The sequence below is a fragment of the Martes martes genome (genome assembly GCF_963455335.1).
Source record: "Martes martes genome assembly, chromosome: 8".
NCBI classification, from domain to species: domain Eukaryota; kingdom Metazoa; phylum Chordata; class Mammalia; order Carnivora; family Mustelidae; genus Martes; species Martes martes.
In genome coordinates, this window is record NC_137895.1 from 6,617,762 (window position 1) to 6,635,899 (window position 18,138).

An 18,138-nucleotide genomic window follows, 5' to 3' on the forward strand; every position below is an offset into this window, starting at 1 on the left:
GTGGTTACTGTCGATCCACGCGTTCTCTGGAGACTTCTGGTCCTAGAAAGACAGGCAGCATCTCTTGGGGGCTGCCGGGCGTTTTGTAGCACGGGATTTTCCCCCCAGTGACTGCAGGGAGGGTCTCCACTTCTGAACGAGCCGTGTTCCAGAGAAAAATCTTTCCACTCAGAAACCCTATCATAAATGATGCCAGGGCTTCCGTGAACCAGAGCCGGAAAGCAGCTCAACTCAGTCGTGGCTGAAAATCTGTACACGCGAAATGAAAACAGTAGAAATCGATACCGGTGGTACTACCAGTAATTTTTTAACAGAAAAATAAATGGTCTTATTTATCTGACCGTTGTCACTGGACAGCAAAGGTAGTTTCAGGAAAGGATGGGGAGGAGGGAGGCCTTCCAGGGTCCAGCTCCCCCGGGTCCCTCTCCCACCGCCGCTACTTGGGACCTAAACGCCCCAGTCCCTCAGGCTGGGTCATTCTCTCCCACTCCTGGAAGCTTCTCACTGAGCCTTTGTGAATGCCCTGGCCTTGGCGTCCATGGCAGGCTCGGCCTGGGTTCCCATGGGTTTGTGACTCAGGTGTATGGGAGTCAGGTTCTGCCCTAGATGGAGGGCAACGCCCCCGAGAGGTTTGTTGAATGAATGATAGAGGGATTCAATGTTTCTGCTGGGTCATTGGGGGTACTCCTAGACTCCTCTAAGAATTAGAGGTGCTGGCCTGGCTTTTTTGCTGTCTCTGGAACCAGGGTCTTCTGCCTGTGACCCAGGTCTCCCCAGGCATGGGGTATTTAGGAACAAAATGGCCTAGCTTAGTACACTGAAGGAAGTGGGAGGAAGAGAACCTTCTGGGCAGAGGGAGAGGGAGAGGGAGAGCAGGAGAGGCCAGAAGCTCTCCTGAGGAATGACGCCAGGCTGATGGGGGAATTCCCGGAGATTCCCCTGCCCCTGCCCAGCCCCCTGTCCCCAACTCTGAAGCCTTAACAGGGGTCAGATCCTAGACAAAAGTCCTCTCCTGTCCCTCCTCCTGTTGCCACTCCCCACCCTTCCCAAGTGTCTCCCGCTGCCCCTCCCGGACCTGTCGCCTTCCACAGGTTTCCTTATGGCTAACCACACACCCTGGGTGTCTGTACCTGCCCCATGGGCCCTCGCTGGACCCACGTTGCTCTCTGCCCGTCCCCCAAGCCCCACAGAGACCCGCACGAGAAAGAGGCTCAGTAAGGGTTGAAGGCAGAACAGCTGCTTTCAACCCACATCTACTTTCAACCCACATCTTATTCTTTGCAAACTCTTTCCCTCCCGTCACTCCCAACCACTTTTCATCAAATCCACGGTGGCTGAAGAAACGGCTCCCATTGGCTTAGAAGGTAAGAAGGTGGGGGGGCTTGTTCTCTATTCCCAGGACACCTGCTGGCCTTCCAAGGGAGGGGGAAGGGGCAGAGGGAAGGAGGGAGGATCAAATCTCTTTGAAGGGCTCCTCCTGGCCCCTTCCAAGCAGGCCTCCTGGAAGGCGGCCACCGCCCTGCCCACAGCCCCTTGGGAATGTGACTTGAAAGTGCTCCGGGCAGTTTCTCCAGTGTGAGAACTACGGGATGTTAAAATTCAGATGCCCGGGGCTCTCGGAGCTGGATCTCTGGGGTGGGGCCAGAAATCCGCATAATTACCAGCGGCCACACACAGCCCTCTGCCCACAGGACACTGAGGCCCTCTGGCTCATAAAACCACAGAACTGTGTGGGGTGACAATGCATGAATTAGCCTCAGGGGAGGCTAATTGTTTCCTTAATTGGCTGAACTCACTGTGGGAGCCCTGCTCAGAAAGTGTCCGGTTGTCACTGCAAAACCGTGGGACTGGTTGGCCTGGTGGCCAATGACTGGCTCCAATGGCTTCCCCCAAGCAGATTTTATAAAGTGTTCCCAGCAAAGCCGCTTGTTAGAACCCAGGGGGGCAAGCTCCAAAGGACGCTTCCGTCCCTGGGAAGGCATTGCAGAGAGAGCCAGCACACCCAGCGCTCCGTTCCCACAGGCTCCCTGCACCCCGCCCCCGGCCCCACTTGCCCCCAACACCCCCCTTCCCCCGCCCCGATCCGGCCACTGCATCACGCTGCTTCTCGAGCCCCCCACCGAGCTTGCTGGGTGGCAGCCTCAGGCAGAGGGAAAAGAAGGGACTGGGAGAGACACTTCGGATGAGCCTTCCCCTGTTTGCCACCAGGTGGCGCCATTGGCACAGGACAACCCGGGGCTGTCCCATGTGGCCAGTGGGGACCGGGGTGGTACCATTAGTTCAAGACCAAAGCCTTGGGTCCACCTGAGGACCTCAGTGAGGCCCTCCCCCGAGCCACCTGCTCAGTGCTTATCTCTCCCAGGGACACAGTTGTACCAGGATGCGGAGCCTAACAAGGCCTCGGCACATGGCAAACATGGTTAAATACTGAAAATGATGCCATCTTTGTTTTTTTTTTTTTTTTTTCTTCTCCCAGATCTTAAGAATTATTTTCCGCGTGGCAGGGGCTGAGGAGGGAGCACTGCGTCCTTGCCGCCTTCCCCCAACAGAACTAGCCGGGAGAGTCTTGTCTCACTCTGGGCATGTGTCCATCAGGAAAACCCTGGTCTCTGCCCCCACGTACGCCCCTCATCCCCTCTGTGACCCTGAATAGGTCATTTGCCTGATTTTTCCTCTTTCACTAATTCTGGATGATGAGGGTTATAATACCAGCCCTGCTGGGAGGATCAAGTGAATTTTGCAAGAGAACATAATGATTAAAAGCGCAGTCACGGGAGCTCACGTCCTTGTGCCACTGCCTACTTGCTGTGTGGCCTTGGGCAAGTGGCTTGCACTCTCTGATCTTCAGTTTCTTCATCTGTAACATAGGGGCAATAATAACAGTATCTACATGAGGTTTCCATGAGGCCTGAAGTAGTCAATACGTGAAAAGCCTTTAGAACCCTGTCTGGCACGAAACAAATATAAACAAAACAGGCAAAAATACTGTCTTGAACAGGGACGACAGTCTGGACGTGGGCAGCCTGCAGGGAGAAGGGCCTCCAGGTGGGTTTGCTCACCTCCAGTGACAGCGAGCTCACTTTCCTAGAGAAAGGAGCCCGGTCGACTGTGCGCCAGCCCAGCTCACGATTAGAAGGGTCCCCTTCAACTGAGTGATAGCTGGTTCTCAGGCTGGGTCGTGCCCCTGACTTAGTGGTCAGGTCCCCCCAACCCCCCCCCGGGAGTAGGCTCACTGCTCCCATGGGTGGTACTAGGAGGGGAGGGAGGCTGCCCTCCCAGCAGCCCTCTCCAGTGTGGGGGTGGGGGGGCTCGATAGAGCCGACGCTCTCCATCTTGAACACTAGGCCAGAGCGGAGGGTTGTTTTGCGGGGGGCCCCCAACTGGTGGGGTTCTCCTGGTTCTGGAGTCTGTGGGCAGAAGGGAAATGACGTCCTGCAGCTGGGGAGGGGAACACAAGGAAGACACGCAGCTCCCAAGCATGGGAACCAAAGCCGCCAGGCCAGGGGCCTCACGGTCGCCTGCCTGCTCACCTTTGCTCACTCAGGGCAGCCGGAAATCCCATCTGGGGCTTCTGTTTTCTTCTCTAGATGGGGAGCAACCTGACTTATGTTCTGTGCTTCCACTGCCCGGTACACAGTAGGCACTTAATAAGTGTGCATAGGAACTAAACTGAGAACAGAGACCAGTCATCTGGGTCCACTTTGGAAAGCTGTAGTCTTCGTGTGGGTAAGGCACCTCTGGACTGCCGGGGAGGTCTGCGCTCTCCCGTTCCCTCCTCCTTCAGGGTTGCCCCCTCCTCCATGAAGCCCTCCTTGGCACTCCCTCCTCCCTTCACTCTGAGTAAATCCCTTCTTCCTGTGCCCCACTCTTGCCTCTGTCCACACTTCTGCTATTAAGGCAGCCTGGACGAGTGGATGCGACCCCAGAGCCTGGGGTTATCCTCAGTCACTTCCTCTGGACACACTTCCTAGCTTTGTGACTACAGGCAAATTTTATTTCTTTTTATTTTTAAAAAGCTTATTTATTTGAAAGAGAGAGAGAGCATACGTGGGAGGGACAGAGGGAGAGAGAGTCTCAAGCAGGCTCGGTGCCCGGCAAGGAGACTGACACGGGGCTTGATCTCATGACCCTGCGATCATGACCTGAGCTGAAACCAAGAGTTGGAAGCTTGACCGACTGCACCACCCTGGTGTCCCAGGCAAATCTTATTTTAACCTTCCCGTGCCTCGGTGTCCTCATCTGTAAAATGGAACTGGTTTTGTACCTACCTATGGGATCGCAGTGAGGATTAAGCTGATCTGTAGATTCGGAGTGTCTTGGCGTTTAGTAATCGCTCGGAACTATGTTTCTGCCTGGTTGTGCTGGGATGGTTGCTCCTCACCCACGTGTGGGGCCCTCGAAGCTTGGGTCTCTCACTTCTGCATCCTCCTGCTGAGGCCAGTGCCCACAGCGGGAGGCGCTCAGCCAAATGCGAGGGGACAGACGGATGGACGCTCAGACGGATGCCTGGACAAGCAGGAGTACTGAAGTGTGCCGTCCCTTAGGGTCCTCACCCGCAGACTCAACTGTGAAGACGTGGACCGTGGCTACCCACTGGGGGTGCCCCCAGAGCCCACGTCCTCTGCCCCTTCCGTCCCTGCTTACCCGAAAGCCTCCCCAGGAGCGCGGGGGAGGAAAAGCCATCACATCCGAGTCCAGCAGCTCCCCTGTTCGGGGACCACGGCGGGGAGGACAGGTGGAAAGTGTTCATGAAAATGAGGTTTCTCGATGTGCTGTGGTTTCATTTCCATCACCTGGTTCTTGAGGGCTTGACAGGTAAGCCCAGCACCACACCCCCCCCGCCCCCCGGCTCCCTGCCCAAGGCGCATCCCTGCCTCTCCCTAGGAATCGCCATCCCACGGCAGCCTGTTAGGATCCTGCCCTGTGCCAGGCTCCTTGGTAGGCACCAAGCTTGGGAGGAAGGCACTTGACCCACCCTCAGCTCATCCAGCCATCCATTCATACACTGATATTTACTGAGTACAGACTAGGTGCCTGCACTGGGCCGAGTCCCGGGGTGTCAGAGGCAAAGGGGACAGAGGTGGCCCCAGACGGGCCAGAGATCATACGCCAGACCCAGGCCCTGAAGCTGCACAAATCCAGGGCTCCAGTGTGCAGATCCTGGGCGGCCCTGGGGTGCAGATCTGGGCTGCCCTGGGGTGCAGATCTGGGCTATCCTGGGGTGCACATCATGGGCTGCCCTCTTTAGGGGCTGAGGGCTTTGCCTGCGGAGGGGGAAGAGTGGCACCTGCGCGGGCGGGAGCGGGGGCAGAGCCCGTGTCCGAGTTCCGAGGAGGCTTGGTGCTCAGCCTCGGTGCCAAGCCATAAAGAGACTCCTAGAGGCACAGACCGATGCCTTCAGAACGCTCCCTCCGCACACAGAGGCATTAACGTGACGTCTATCACCATAGCATCGAGGTGCTTAGACAACCCGCTCCCCCCGGAGGTCGGAAACAGCGTGAAGCAGATTATCTGTGTCTCAGTGTGACATATGCGATCGTGTATCACTGACGGATCAACAGTCAGTAGCGCCGGGGTCCTTGCGGCCCCCCAGCCAGCGGGACCGGGCTGGCGTCCATGGGTCTTCCTCACCTGGTGGGCAGCCCTCCTCCTCCTTGCCGCCCTCCTAGGGCCGCTGGGGTCGGGGGAACATCTCTGGCTTTCATGGTGCGTGTGCAAAGCTTTTGGAAGGAGGACCAAAACCGGACCCTCCCGCGCCGCCGCTGGGGATTGCGTGGGGCAGGCTTCGCATTGCTGGGCGTTGAATTCTGGCCCCACGGAACTGCCCTGATCTCCAGCGAGGTGCTCTGCCTCTTGGAGGCATCGTTTTCTCTTCTGTAAAATTGGAAGAATCACATTTGTCTTGAGGGTTAACGGGCACTCATGGGGAAAGGAGAAGCGCTCATGTGTGCAGAAACTCGACCGCATTTCTCCCAGCCTCCTCTGCCTCGCGCTGGGTCCTCCCCTCCAGCCCCAGACCCCTGCCTTCTGCCTCCCCGAGCCTGCAGGCAGACATCTACCCCCTACCTCGCCCGGCTCAGGCCCAGGGCTGGGCTCCACAAGGCCAAGGGTAAAACTGGAGGCTGCTGGGGAAAGGGGGAGCCAGGCAGCCAATAATTAAGATGCCTGCTGGTGGGGGAGGAGTGAGCTCAGGCCAAGGGAAGCTTGGGGGCGGGGGGGGGGAGGGAGGACATTGCAGAGGAGTCAGAGAGGAGGCCACCACTGGGCCTCTGCACTGTGTCTATGGTGGCCCTCACCGCGCTGATGACCGTCAGTTGGCCTCCTGGCACCGGTCAGGGCTGCGAACATGGGCCCCTGCCCTCACCCTAGCTGCCTGCCCCTTCTCCATCACGCCCCCCAGCCGATACCCCAACTCCCACCTCCCCCCAGAAACCCTGCGCTGGGATGAGCACATGAATCCACAGGCCCCTGGATGATTTCTGGCAGGAAATCTGTGAACACAGTTTTAAAAGTCTCAGCGGTGAGCAGCTAAACCAAACTCCAGAGCTCCTCGTGGCCGTCCTGCGTCCCCTCTGTCGCCAAGTGTCTACCGATGGGCCACCAGCTCGAAGGGGACCGAGGAGGGGAGCAGCTCCCCAAGGCAGAGGGGCGCGTGCTCCAGACTCCTCGCCCCGGAGCCGTGCCCACTCCTTACTCGGAAAGTCCGGGTTAGGAAGGGGATCCAACCCAGTGAGGCCCCGAGGAAGCAGAAGCTTGGCTAGGGAGGAGCTTTGTGGGGACTCAAAGGGGAACTGTGGGGGCCGGCAGGCCATCCCCTCGGTGAACTTGAGACGAAAGAGGAAGAGCAAGCGGGAGGCCCCGATGGAGCGCCGGCCTCCGCGGCGGCAGGCCCCGCCGGACCTGCTCTCGGGCCCCTGGCGCCTGGTCTTGCTTCTGTTTCCCTGGACCCTGCGGCTCACAGGTACGCGGCCCGCCTCCTTCCCACGAGCCCCCTGGCCAGCACATCAGAGCCGCTTTCATCTGCCCGTGCGGCTAATTCCTGGGGACCTGTCTCGGGAGATTGGTTGGCCGGTTGAGTTTGAGCGTTGCAGACTTCACAGGGAAAGCCTTCGGGGATCCGAGAGATGGTTCGCTAAGGCCTCACCGAGGTGGCTTTTAAAGGGGTGCGGGCAGCGCCCCCCACCCCCGCCGAGGTAGCAGCCTGCCTCCCACAGCCTGACCCCTGGCCTCAGACGGGGTGGGTGGGCGTTGCTGCGGCCAAGGGCGTCAGCGCAGGTGTGGGGTCGGTGGGGAGGGACAGATTAGAATCCTAATCTGCCAAGCGGCAGGGCCAGCCTCGGCCTTGCTCCCTGTGTTATCCCGGGAGACCGGGAACACTGTGCCCGGGGACGCCAAACGGTCACTCTTGCCAGAAAGGGGAGCACGCCCCACTTCCTGACCTACAACCGGGGGCTGCCTCACGTTCGTTCGCAACCTGAGCTGACGCCATTCCCGGGGCCAAAGCCATGCCCCCTTTCCTGGTCCCAGGTCCCCTCAGAAATGGGGCGGCCTGGATCCAAGCCAGGCCCCGGGGTGTGTGGACTTGGAGCACCTTTATCCAGACGAGGACTGTCTCTCCGGGGCTGCCCACGCTGGGGTCCCTCCGGCTCGGTCTCTCCCAGGGCAGCCCTGGCAAACTCTTGGATTCCCAGAGTCCCCCCACCCCACTGTGCAGCCTGGGTGCTTTGTTTCCTATATTCACGCAGACTTTTATGAGGCTTCCGGGGCCTGCCTGCAACTTCTGCTTCATGCTCTGCCTTTCGTTTATGCCATAAACAACAACAGCTCTTCTTACTCTCATGAATTAGCCTCTTTGAGCACTTGCTCTGGGCTTTACTCTCACAGTCAGCCCCCCTCCAGCCACCCTTGGAGTACTGTCACGGCCGGCACCGCTTAAGGACAGGGAAACGGAGTCCCAGGGAGGCCAGGTAGCTTGCCCAAGACCTAGAGGGTGAGTGGAGGTCAGGTTTAGACCCAAGTCAGCCTGAACCCTAAGCCAGGACCCTTGCGTCTCCTCTCAGCCTTTCTTCTTTCTTAAAAGATTGTATTTATTTTTGAGAGAGAGACAGCAAGTGCACGCATGAGCGGGGGAGGGGCAGAGGGAGACGCAGGCTCCCCGCTGAGCAGGGAGGCAGAGGCGGGACTCGATCCCAGGACCCAGAGATCATGACCTGAGCCGAAGGCAGAGGCTTAACCCACTGAGCCACCCAGGCCCCCACCTCTCAGCTCTCTCTGTAAAGAACATTCCTCATAGAAAAATGTCACTGTCCTCCCCCCGGGAGGCAAGAGCTGACTGGGTACCTACAGTGGGCTTCCTGGGCTGGGCCCCTTGTGACGTCATGTCCTTTCACCCCGCACACCTTGCAGTCCCTCCTGCACCCTCCCCCCACCCCCTCCAGGTCTTAACTGTAAACAGCAGATTTTTTTTCTCAGGATTGCAGCAAAGTTTGTACAAAAGAGAAACTCTTGTCTTTCACAAGAGGTGACAAAGCCTTCTGGTCCCCTAGAACGTCTCGGAGCAGCAGACAGCAACGTCACTCCTTGTCCCGCCCTGCGGGTGCCTGGCTCACTCTCTCCATCTGTCCCCTAAGCCTAGGGACAGCGGGCCCCTTCCCTGAGCCACGGGGTGGTACAGGATTGAGGACATACACCAGGGCGTTCAGGCTGACTTTCCATCTGAGCTCTGTGATTCACCCCCAAGTCCCTGGGCAGGTTCCTAATGTCTCTGTGCCTCAATTGCCTCATCTGTTAAATGGGCACAATAGCAGTTCCTGCCTGGCATTAGGCCCCCGAGACAGAGTGGTTGGGGCTCAGAGAACGTCAGCCACCTGCCAGTCTAGCAGAGCCAATGGAAATCCAAGAGTCAGTTGGCCAGTTGGGTATCTTGCGAGCCCACGGGCTCCTTGGGCTCTCTCTGACCTTGCTGGTGGCCTCTGGCTCATTATGGGATGGCGTCTCAGGACCTCCCTTGCTCCCAGCCCTCCTCCTCCTGTCGTGAGCTGGGACTCAAGCCTGAGTCCTACCCTCCTCCAGTCTTTTGAGCTCTCTGCAAATTCTACTTTTCTCAAAGGGTCCGGCAGCCCCTTGTGGTCTCATGGACAGCTGCTCTCCCCCGGGGCTGAGTCATGAGAACCTGAGATTCGGCTCTCCTGGGAGCAGCCGCACATCGGCTCCTTGCTTCCAGCAGCCTCCAGTCACCTGCGAGGGCTCTGGGGCCAGGCAGAGCCCAGGTTCAAGTCCTACCTTCTTCCACTGACTGCTGCGTGACCGTAGAGAAGTTACTTAACCTTTCTGAGCCTCTGTGCTCTCAACAAATGTCAGTCCCCTCTCTCTTCTCGGCCTTTTCAGAGCTCTGGGCTGTATTTATTTCTCCAGTGTCCATGAGGAGGCCCCGTTCTGGGCACTGGCTGGTTGCGGGGGACTAGAGGTGAACCATCCCTACTCTCAGCCTGATGGAAACGCTGAGGCTTGCCCAGAGAACATGACAGAACATGACCCAAGGAGAGAGTTGCCGATGCAGGTTTCTCCCCTCCCCCTTGCTCTGGACTCAGGTGTCACTGCTCCTTTGTTGTCCAAAAGATGTTCGGGAGCCTCCCGCCTTCTTTCCCGCAGCTCCGAGCCTCTGTCAGGATTGGCCTCTGCTTTTCATCTTTGTCTAATCCCAATACAGAGCTCCGGAGGCAGGCGGAGAGAAGCACCTCGCCGCTGGAGGTGGGGCAGGGGGAGTGTTGGCGGGGGCAAGGGAGCCGAGCGGGGGAGGAGGCCGAGCAGGTGGGTGGGTGGCACGCACAGCGGGAATAAAGACTGGGAGGCCAGAAGGCAGAGCCAGGGGGCGGGGATGGGGAGAGGTTCAGTCTGACTGGGGAGGGGGGTCTCTCGGTGGAGCAGTGGGATAGGAATCCCACTGGGCTGTGTTCCAGGTAGACTGTAAACGCCTCTCAGGTCGGGGTTCAGATGCTCTTCTAGTTGGCCCTATTATCATTGCTTTCTCTTTTTAAGTTGTGAGCTCTAATACCTGTACAGAGCAGCACAATAAATATCATAAAACAAAGTCCCATGGGGCCAGCATCTGCTGCCCCTGGTCCCCCCGGCCACCACCTAGACACCCCTCTCTCCCATCCTGACTCTCGGGGCAATTGCTTCCCGGCATCTCTTTATAGTTTTAATTCTCAGTGTGTGTCCCTGAATGATACGGATTCATGTTCCCTGTCCTTGAACTTTGTATAATCACAGTGAGGCTGTGTATTCTCTCACGACCTGCTTCTTTCTCTCCGTTGTGTTTTGCAAGATCTGTCCAGTTGCCGGTGTGGCTACAGTCTGTGCGTTTTCATCGCTAAAGAGCAGGGGTCGTAAACAGCGGCCCCAGGGCAGGGGTGGCGGAGTGGGGGGGAGGCTCAATCCAGCCTCGCTGCCTTTTGGTAAGGCCTGCAAGGTAGGAATGGTTTTCTCCCATGTTTTTAAGGGTTGGAAGAAAAATCAAGAGAAGGCTATTTCACGGCACGTGACAATGATACAAAATTCACATTTCAGCGCCCACAAATAAAGTTTTATTAGAACACAGCCACGCTCATTCATTCGCGGGCGATCTGGGAGGCTGTCACCCTCCGTGGGCAGAGTTGAGCAGTTGGGACAGATACCCCATGGCCCACAAAGCAGAAAATATTCACCATCCGGCCCTTCATGGAGCATGTTGGTCAAGTCCCGCTGCGGAGTGTCCCACCGAAGGAATATATTGCAATTTCTTTCGCTATGATGGACGTTCTAGGCCTTGCCGTCTGTGGCCGTGAGCACTCCGGTGTGGCCTCCAGGCCCACGGGTGTTCGGGGCCTCTGGGAGCACGTGTTCCCGTGGAGGCTGCTTCTTCCCCAGCTGTCTGCCTCCCTTAGGGGGACTGTGAGCCTCAGGAGGCGGGAAACGCGTGCACTTTCTTGGTTCGAATCCTCGACGCCTAGCACAGAGCCTGGCACCCAAGGGATGCCTGGCGGACTCCAAAGACAGCGGCCTGGATTGAGCTCCTCAGCCACAGACAACCCCACGAGGACTTCCAAGAGGGCGGGGTGGACATGTGACGCCGCAGGGAGAGGCACGTGGGGCCAGGCCTACGAGGTGGGTCTGCCTGGTAGGGCAGGGGCCTGGGCCTCGGGCTCCTCTTGGCACAGGCAGAGCAGCGAGACCCTCGTGTCTTGGGGACGAGAGTGTGGATATGGGAATGCTGTGTCCCCATGGGCCCTGACACAGGAGAGTGGACCCTTGTTGTGGATCTAGGGGCCACAGTCAGAGGACTGGCCTAGGGCACTAGGGTGGGGGCTGGAAGCCGAGGAAGGGGACCTGGGGGCTCGCTGTCACCACCCTGAGATCATGACCTGAGCCAAAATCAAGAGTCGGACGCTGAACTACCTGAGCCGCCTGGCGCCCCCCGGGGACATGCCCTTTGAACCACTAACTCCCCTTTTCGGGACCAGACAACCTTTATATACAAGCCCAATCCCTCAAGGGTCCGTGGAGCACAGCTGCAGACCCCCAGGCCCACCAGCTGGCCCCTCACTGTGGTGGGTTTAGACAAGGCTCTCTCCCACCCTCTGGCCCTGAGTTACCCTTGGCTCTTGGCTCCTGCCTCCCACACCCCACTTTCCAGCCCTGCTAGATGACTGCCTACCCTGAAGCCTTTGCTCCCCTTGCCCCCTTTTCCTGGAAGGGGTCCTTTTACTTGCCCACCTGGTGACTCTAACCTGTTGCTCAAGGTCAAACTTGGCGACCTTCTCTGTGGTGCCCACTCTGGTCCACTCTCCCATGCCTCCCACAAACCCAGTGGCCAGCCCTGCCCCAGCAGGGTGTTCCCCTGTGGTTCTGCTCAGGAGCTCAGAGGCATGAAGGGCACGACAGAGCTCCCCTGGGCAGCTGGGGGTCCCGACAGCACCAGGGAACAGGTACCGAACCTTCAGAGGTGGGCTTTGTGCAAAAAGCCAGAGTAAGGGCCAGGAGAGAGGATGCTGGCCGGGGAGCTCTGGGGGGAGGAGGAAAGGTCCAAGAGGAAGACATTTGCAAGTGAGGGTCAAGGCCAGAAGCAGTGGGAGCCACAGCCTCGGCTCTAAGATCTTGGCTGACCTCCGCCTGCCATGGGAGGGAAGGAGGCTGACAGGAGGCAGGGACAGGGCTGGCAGGGCAGAGGCTGGGGAAGGAGAGTCTGGGGAGGATGGAGGACAGTGAGTGATTTCGAGCCCGGAGGGCACCAGATCTTTGGGGAGATAGAGATTTAAGAGAAGTCAGGATAAAAGTGATCTGGCGAAGGCGTCTATAAGAAGGAGTTAGCGTGTTGACAGCCAGAAGCATTTATATTTTAGAAGGAGGCTGGAGGGGGAGGGGTCCCAAGCCGTCAGAATGAATCACTACTGTGAGGGTTTTCGGCAGCTGCGGAAGACGGGAACTCTGTAGTGTTTCTCTTGTTATCTTTCTTTCTTTTTTTAGAGCGGGGAGGGACAGAGAGAGAGGGAGAGAATCTTAAGCAGGCTCCGTGCCCAGCGAGGAGCCCGACACGGGGCTTAATCTCACAGCCCTGAGATCATCACCCGAGCCGAAATCAAGAGTTGGACCCTTAACCGGCCGAGCCACCCAGGCGCCCCTCTCTTGTTGTCTTTCTAGCACAGAATGTGATCCTGTCAATCCCGGATCTAGAAGCCCTCAGAAGCTCCCCCTGGGTTTCCAGGACAACGCTTGCCCCGCCCCGTCTCCCTCCCACCTCCCTGAGCTGCCCCCCCAACCCTTATGCCTCCACAGCTCCTTTTGAGTCCCCCAGCTACCAATGATGACTTCTAGAAGCTTCATCCAAGAGCTTTTTGTGCTTAATCCGCCCCTCTCTGCACCCCTCCCCCACCTGGCTGCCTCCCACTCTTCCTTCGTGATCGGGATGTCCACAGCTGTGATGTCAGGGTGGCAGACCTGTGGGCAAGTTCAAGGTTTTTGATCCTTGGCTGTGGTGTCTAGAACTCCTACAGTGCGCACGTTTCCTTTTTGTAATGGGGGGAGGGGCTGAAGAATTATAATTAAAAAAATCAAAGACCCAGTCCCAGAGTTGCCCCTCCTGGATTCCTCTGTTTCTCCCAGCAGGGCTGGGTCCCCTGCTCTGGGTTTCTGCAGGCTCTGGGACTTCCCTTTATCTCCCCACGTTCCAGCTTCATCAGCGAGCTCTGTCCGGTGGCAGGGCCCAGCCCTCCCTGGCCGGACTTTGCGTGGGCGCCCCCTGCAAGGGGGTGCCCTGGTGGGGTCTCCCCCCCCCGCTCCATTTTGTCCTACACCCATCCAGGGACAAGGACCAGAACCCCCATTGATCCTATCGTCATCTCCACCCCAACCCGATGTCCTTCTTTGAGGGCAGGGGTGGGTATGAAGGGAGAAACTGAGTCTCCAGCTGTCCCAGGCCACACCCTCAAACAAAGTTGGAGAAACTTGCCTTTTTCAACCCAAAGGAGAAGTGATTGTTATACAAATGCCGGTTAATACCCACAAAGCCTCTGCGTTTCTGGGACCAGACATTCGACCTTCTGCACTCGGTTTGTGTCCCCGCGTGGCCACGGTGCTCCCGGGGTCTAGAGTCTGGACGCTTTAGAACAGAACGCAGGCAGGGCGGTGGAAATGGCCCCCGGGGCCGGCCACGTCCGTCTGTATCTTTGTAATTCGAAGGTGTTGAAAGATGTGACAGCCGGCCTGATGGCAGTGTTCTGAGGGCACCGGCGCTCAAAGCTTCAGGGTACACACTCTCTGTTCAAAGGTTGCCTTCCAAGGCCTGCTACACGCTTCTCCCTCATCAGCCACTTGGCCACGCGCCGTTGTTTGATGCTCGGGTCCTGAAGGACTCCCCCGTTTTTCAGTGGTGTCCTGGGATTCGTGCTCAGGCAAATGGCCGGAGCCCTGTGATAAAGCCAGCAGCCCCACATCTGTGGCTTCCCAGCAGCCCTTCACATGGGCCTTAAAGGAAAAAAAAAAATGGCCTGGCTCTGAGAGATGCCAGAATTAAATTAGAGGGCGAAACTCCATGCCTAAAATAAAGACCGTGGGAACTGCTTTCTTCTGTAGCTGGAGAATCAAAGTACTTTCCTTTAAAATCGACCGAAGTGGGTATGGATACCTTTGATCAGCCCGTCTGGACTCTCACCCCCTTGGCTGCCGAGGCTGGGGGCCACAGAAGGGATCGAGTTCCAGGCAGAGTGGACAGCTGGGGCAAGGTCTGGGCCAGGTGGGTCAGAGGGGCCGAGAGGAGGCCAGGGCAGCTGGGGAGAGCGGGAAGGGAGTGCCAGATGCCAGGGCTGGGGGGATGTCATCTCTGCAGTGAAGGAGGGACGCTGGCTGGCTCTTTGGGCACTCGGTTGGTGCTGACACGGGACCCGTCTGTACACGGTTTGTGGGACCACGTGCTTCTGCTCTGGGAGCCGCAGATCTCGAGCTGGATGACAGTAGCTGTCCCTCTAAAGCGGCAGGGTCTGTTCTGGTGAGGACCTTTGTCCCCATATCCTGCCAGACGACAAGTCTGTCTATTTCATGACCCAAATCTAGAAAAATGGCCTCTGAATTTGTAGCTCCCTTTAAAGGGGTGCAGCTCAGGGTGACTGGGTGGCTCAGTTGTTAAGCCTCTGCCTTCAGCTCAGGTCTTGATCTCAGGGTCCCGGGATTCAGCCCTGCATCAGGCTCTCTGCTGAGCCGGGAGGCTACTTCTCCCTCTCCTTCTCCCTCTCCCTGTGGCTCCCCTGTTTGTGCTCTCGTCTCTCTCGGTCTAATAAATAAATAAAATCTTAAAAAATAAAGGGGTGCAATCCTTTCATTTGAGAGATGTTTTCTTTGTTTTGGTCCCAGATTTTAAAATTGTGGCATAGGGCAGTGATGAAGAGTTTGGAGTTAAGGACCCAAAGGGACCCCGCTTGCAATCCCATCCCCGCCCCTCACTAGCTGCGCTTCTGGGTAAACCTCTTCCTCTCTCAGAGCCTCGGGTTTGTCCTCTGCAAAAGGGGAGTGTGCCCCCCGCCCCCTGCCCCACAGTAATGCATTGTCATCACACAGCTTCACAGCAACGCCTGCCGGAGAGTCTGTGTGGGGCAGAGGGAGTCCTGCAGGCCAAGAGGGTGACCCCCAGTCCTGGGAGAGGAAGGGACCAGGACGGCATCCTGAGCAAGGGGAAAGGCCCGGCAGGCCTGGCGTCCGCGGGGGAGCGAATGGAGGGCAGCTCGGCTGGGCTGCGTAGGACCCGGAGTCGTGGACTGGATTCTCCAATTCAAGAACTTGCAATTTTTTTTTAAAGGTGACCCAAAGCGAAGGGATGCGGGTTAGAGCACGACCCTGTCTGAACCCAGTTGTGCGACTGTAACCGAAACCAGAAGGTCACGAAAAGCGCCGTCGTTATGCACAAAATGCTGCAAGGTTCTATTTTTTTTAATTGCTTGTCCTCACCATGTAAATTGATTTCAGACTCCTTCCTGGGTCTCCTCTGGGGTGGGGGGCACCGCAGCAGCAGGGTCAGTCAGCAAGGGTCAGGATCAGACTACCAAGGTGGTCTGGGGTTCCCTGGAGAGCAGCTCCAGGAAGCTCTCTGCCTGGGGGCAGGGTGCGGGGCGGGGTGCTGGGATGGGAGTCCAGATTCCAGAGCAGGGCTGCAGTGCGGGGTGCCCTGTGTAGGGGTTGGAGAGGGCAGATGGGGGGCATCCTTTCTACATCCAGCCAAGTTCTTTGATTGTGAATCCCTCCCCCCAGGGACTCGGCATGGGGTCCCTGGGCCAGGGTAGGACTGGGGCCCCTCCCTACCGCTCTCAAGACTACAGTGCAAGTGGCCACAGGTTCAAAAAGTGGGCAGCAGACAAAATCTTTCCCAACAAGGGCAACAGATAAGGAGTGAGCGGGGAGAGCAGAAGGAGGTTGCTGCTGGGGGGAGGGTTCTCTCTGCTTGTTATGCTGGCCACCCGGCGGGGGAGCCTGGCGCCCCAGGCTTGGGTCTGCACCCCAGGGTGTCCCCCACTCCCCTGTGTCAGGGCCAGGGCCAGGCCCCGAGGCGGTAGACCCGTTGTCCTGCAGAGGCCACCCCAGGCCGCGTGTGTCCTGCCCTGTGGGCCTGGTACTTTCTAGGCAGAAGGGCCAGTCTGGCGTTTGCTTTTCTAGACTCAGCGAGGACTCGGGACTCCTCTAACGTCCTTGCCTCTTTTTTGTCGCTGTGGAAAGGCAGCCTGGCCTCCCCCTGGAACTACCCTTCGAGTTCTCCCGCCTCCTCCCGCTCCCTTCTCTCCCTCTCCTACCCTCGCAGGAAAGAGCAGGTGCTGGGGCAGGTGGGAGATCCCGCCTCTCCACTCCCCTCCCCTCCTCGAGTCTGCCCCATCTCTGCCCACCCTCCACACGGCCACCTCCAGGCCCTTCGCCCCCTCGGGCAGGGGGATCTGCGAGTTGAACGAATTCATCTCCCCGCAGAAAACAAGCCAGGCTCCCAGCAACGCTTTCCTCCCTGTGCCTGTCCTGGCCTAGGCTGCCGAGGACTCACCCGCCTCCTGGAGAATTATCCAAAGAGCAAGTTCCTGTTGCTTCTGTAGCCCTTTTTGGCCTTTTGTCTTGGGGACACGTCCGCCGGCACCTGGAGAGAAAGTCTGGGCTGGGCTCTCCTGGCCCCGGTAACTCACAGTCAGAACCAACTCCCAGTTCTTCATAGCACCGACCAGAGTGGGAGGCGGGACCTGCATGACAATAAAGGGTCAGGGCCCTCTTCCCCTCTCCCCTACACCCCGTAGTGGTCCTTCCCCACATATCAGCTGGGTGGAGATGGGAGAGGGAAGGAGTGGGAAGAGGGCAGAGAGCCCTGCAGGTCAGGTGCTGTGGACAGCTGGCCCTGTCTCTGGGGCCTTGCAGGGTTTGCAGTGGACCCCCTCGGGCATGCTCGGGGGTCACTGGGGTGTGCCAGTCGGGAGTCCCAGCCGGAGGGGCCTGCAGGGGTAGCTGCAGCATGGGAAGTGGCCCTTTGGGGGAGCGGGGGGGACTGCAGCATGGCCTTGCTGGGCAGGGAAAACCAGGTCTGTCTCAACCCTCTGGCCCCTTGTCCTTACCTGGGATGATGCCATGACCCCTTCCTCAGCCCGCCGCGCCTCTGCCCTGGCTGCCATGTGTCAGGGGAACTTCAGCCCTGAATCAGAGCTCCTCCTTCTTACAACAGTACAGAGCGTTGTCATTAAACCACAACGGAAACCCCACTGTCATGCCCAGAGACACCAAGGACCCGTGACATCCTTCCCGCCCAGCTCAGGGGAGATCCCTGGGTCCCAGCCCAGGGGCTTCTCCAGGTGCGAGCACCGTCATAGTCATGCAGGACAGCGAAGCCGGTCCCCCCAGTCGCCTGGACTTCCAGCCCTGTCCCTGGTACTGTCAGTGCCTTTCGCTCTTTGGTGGAAGGGCGATCTCTTCAGTGACTCAGCATGAAGCTCAAAATATCCACACAGTGGGAGCTCCAAGGGACCGGCTGATTGAGAGGACCACCTCCGTCCCGTCCCCAAGTCTTCCAGAGGCCCTGGCCTCACCTCCCCTGGGGACCCAGCACTGGGCTCAGCGGAAGAGCCCAGAGACCAGTCCAGCCTGGCCTCATGCCAGCCCCACACCCCGGTCCCCCGGGGGCCCACGCTTGCCTTCCCCAACAAAATACACCTGGCCTTTCCCCCCGAGTCACTCCAATGTGCGATCGTCTCCCGATGAACAACCCGGCCGTCGTGTTCTTGGCTGCTTCCTGCTGACCTCAGTTTAGAACTGTCCGCTCGGCTGCTGGAGAAGGAAGGGGCTAGGGGACGGGGCATGCTGAAGCTGTGGGGGCTTGTGTGCTGACGTCTGGGGGTGCGAGGGGACCCCTGCTGCTCGGGCCCAGAGCCTGCGGAAGGATGGGAGGCCCAGCCCGGCCCGGCGGGCGCCCGTGTTTTCCTAGGAGCCTGTGATGAGGAGGGATGTCCAGGTGTCCAGGAGGGAGGCTCGCACAGACACCTGCCTTCGTAACGGTCATCAGACATCCTGGTTGTGGCCCAAACGGCTCCCTCTGTGCTGCTGGAAAGTTGCTCTTGGGGCGTTTTTTTGTTACCGTCCGTAGAAACTTGACAA

At 58.5% G+C, this 18,138-nt stretch overlaps 1 protein-coding gene across 1 annotated transcript in view; it reads left to right on the forward strand.

The window, feature by feature from the left end:
• Positions 1 to 6,861: 6,861 nt before the first annotated feature.
• NFAM1 (NFAT activating protein with ITAM motif 1) overlaps positions 6,862 to 18,138 on the forward strand; it is a gene marked incomplete at its 5' end in the record, with an annotated part of 31,893 nt that continues 20,616 nt past the window's right edge. The window contains one exon of the mRNA XM_080811850.1: positions 6,862 to 6,961. Coding sequence (XP_080667976.1) covers positions 6,862 to 6,961 — 100 coding nt within the window. The remainder of the gene's footprint in view (positions 6,962 to 18,138) is intronic.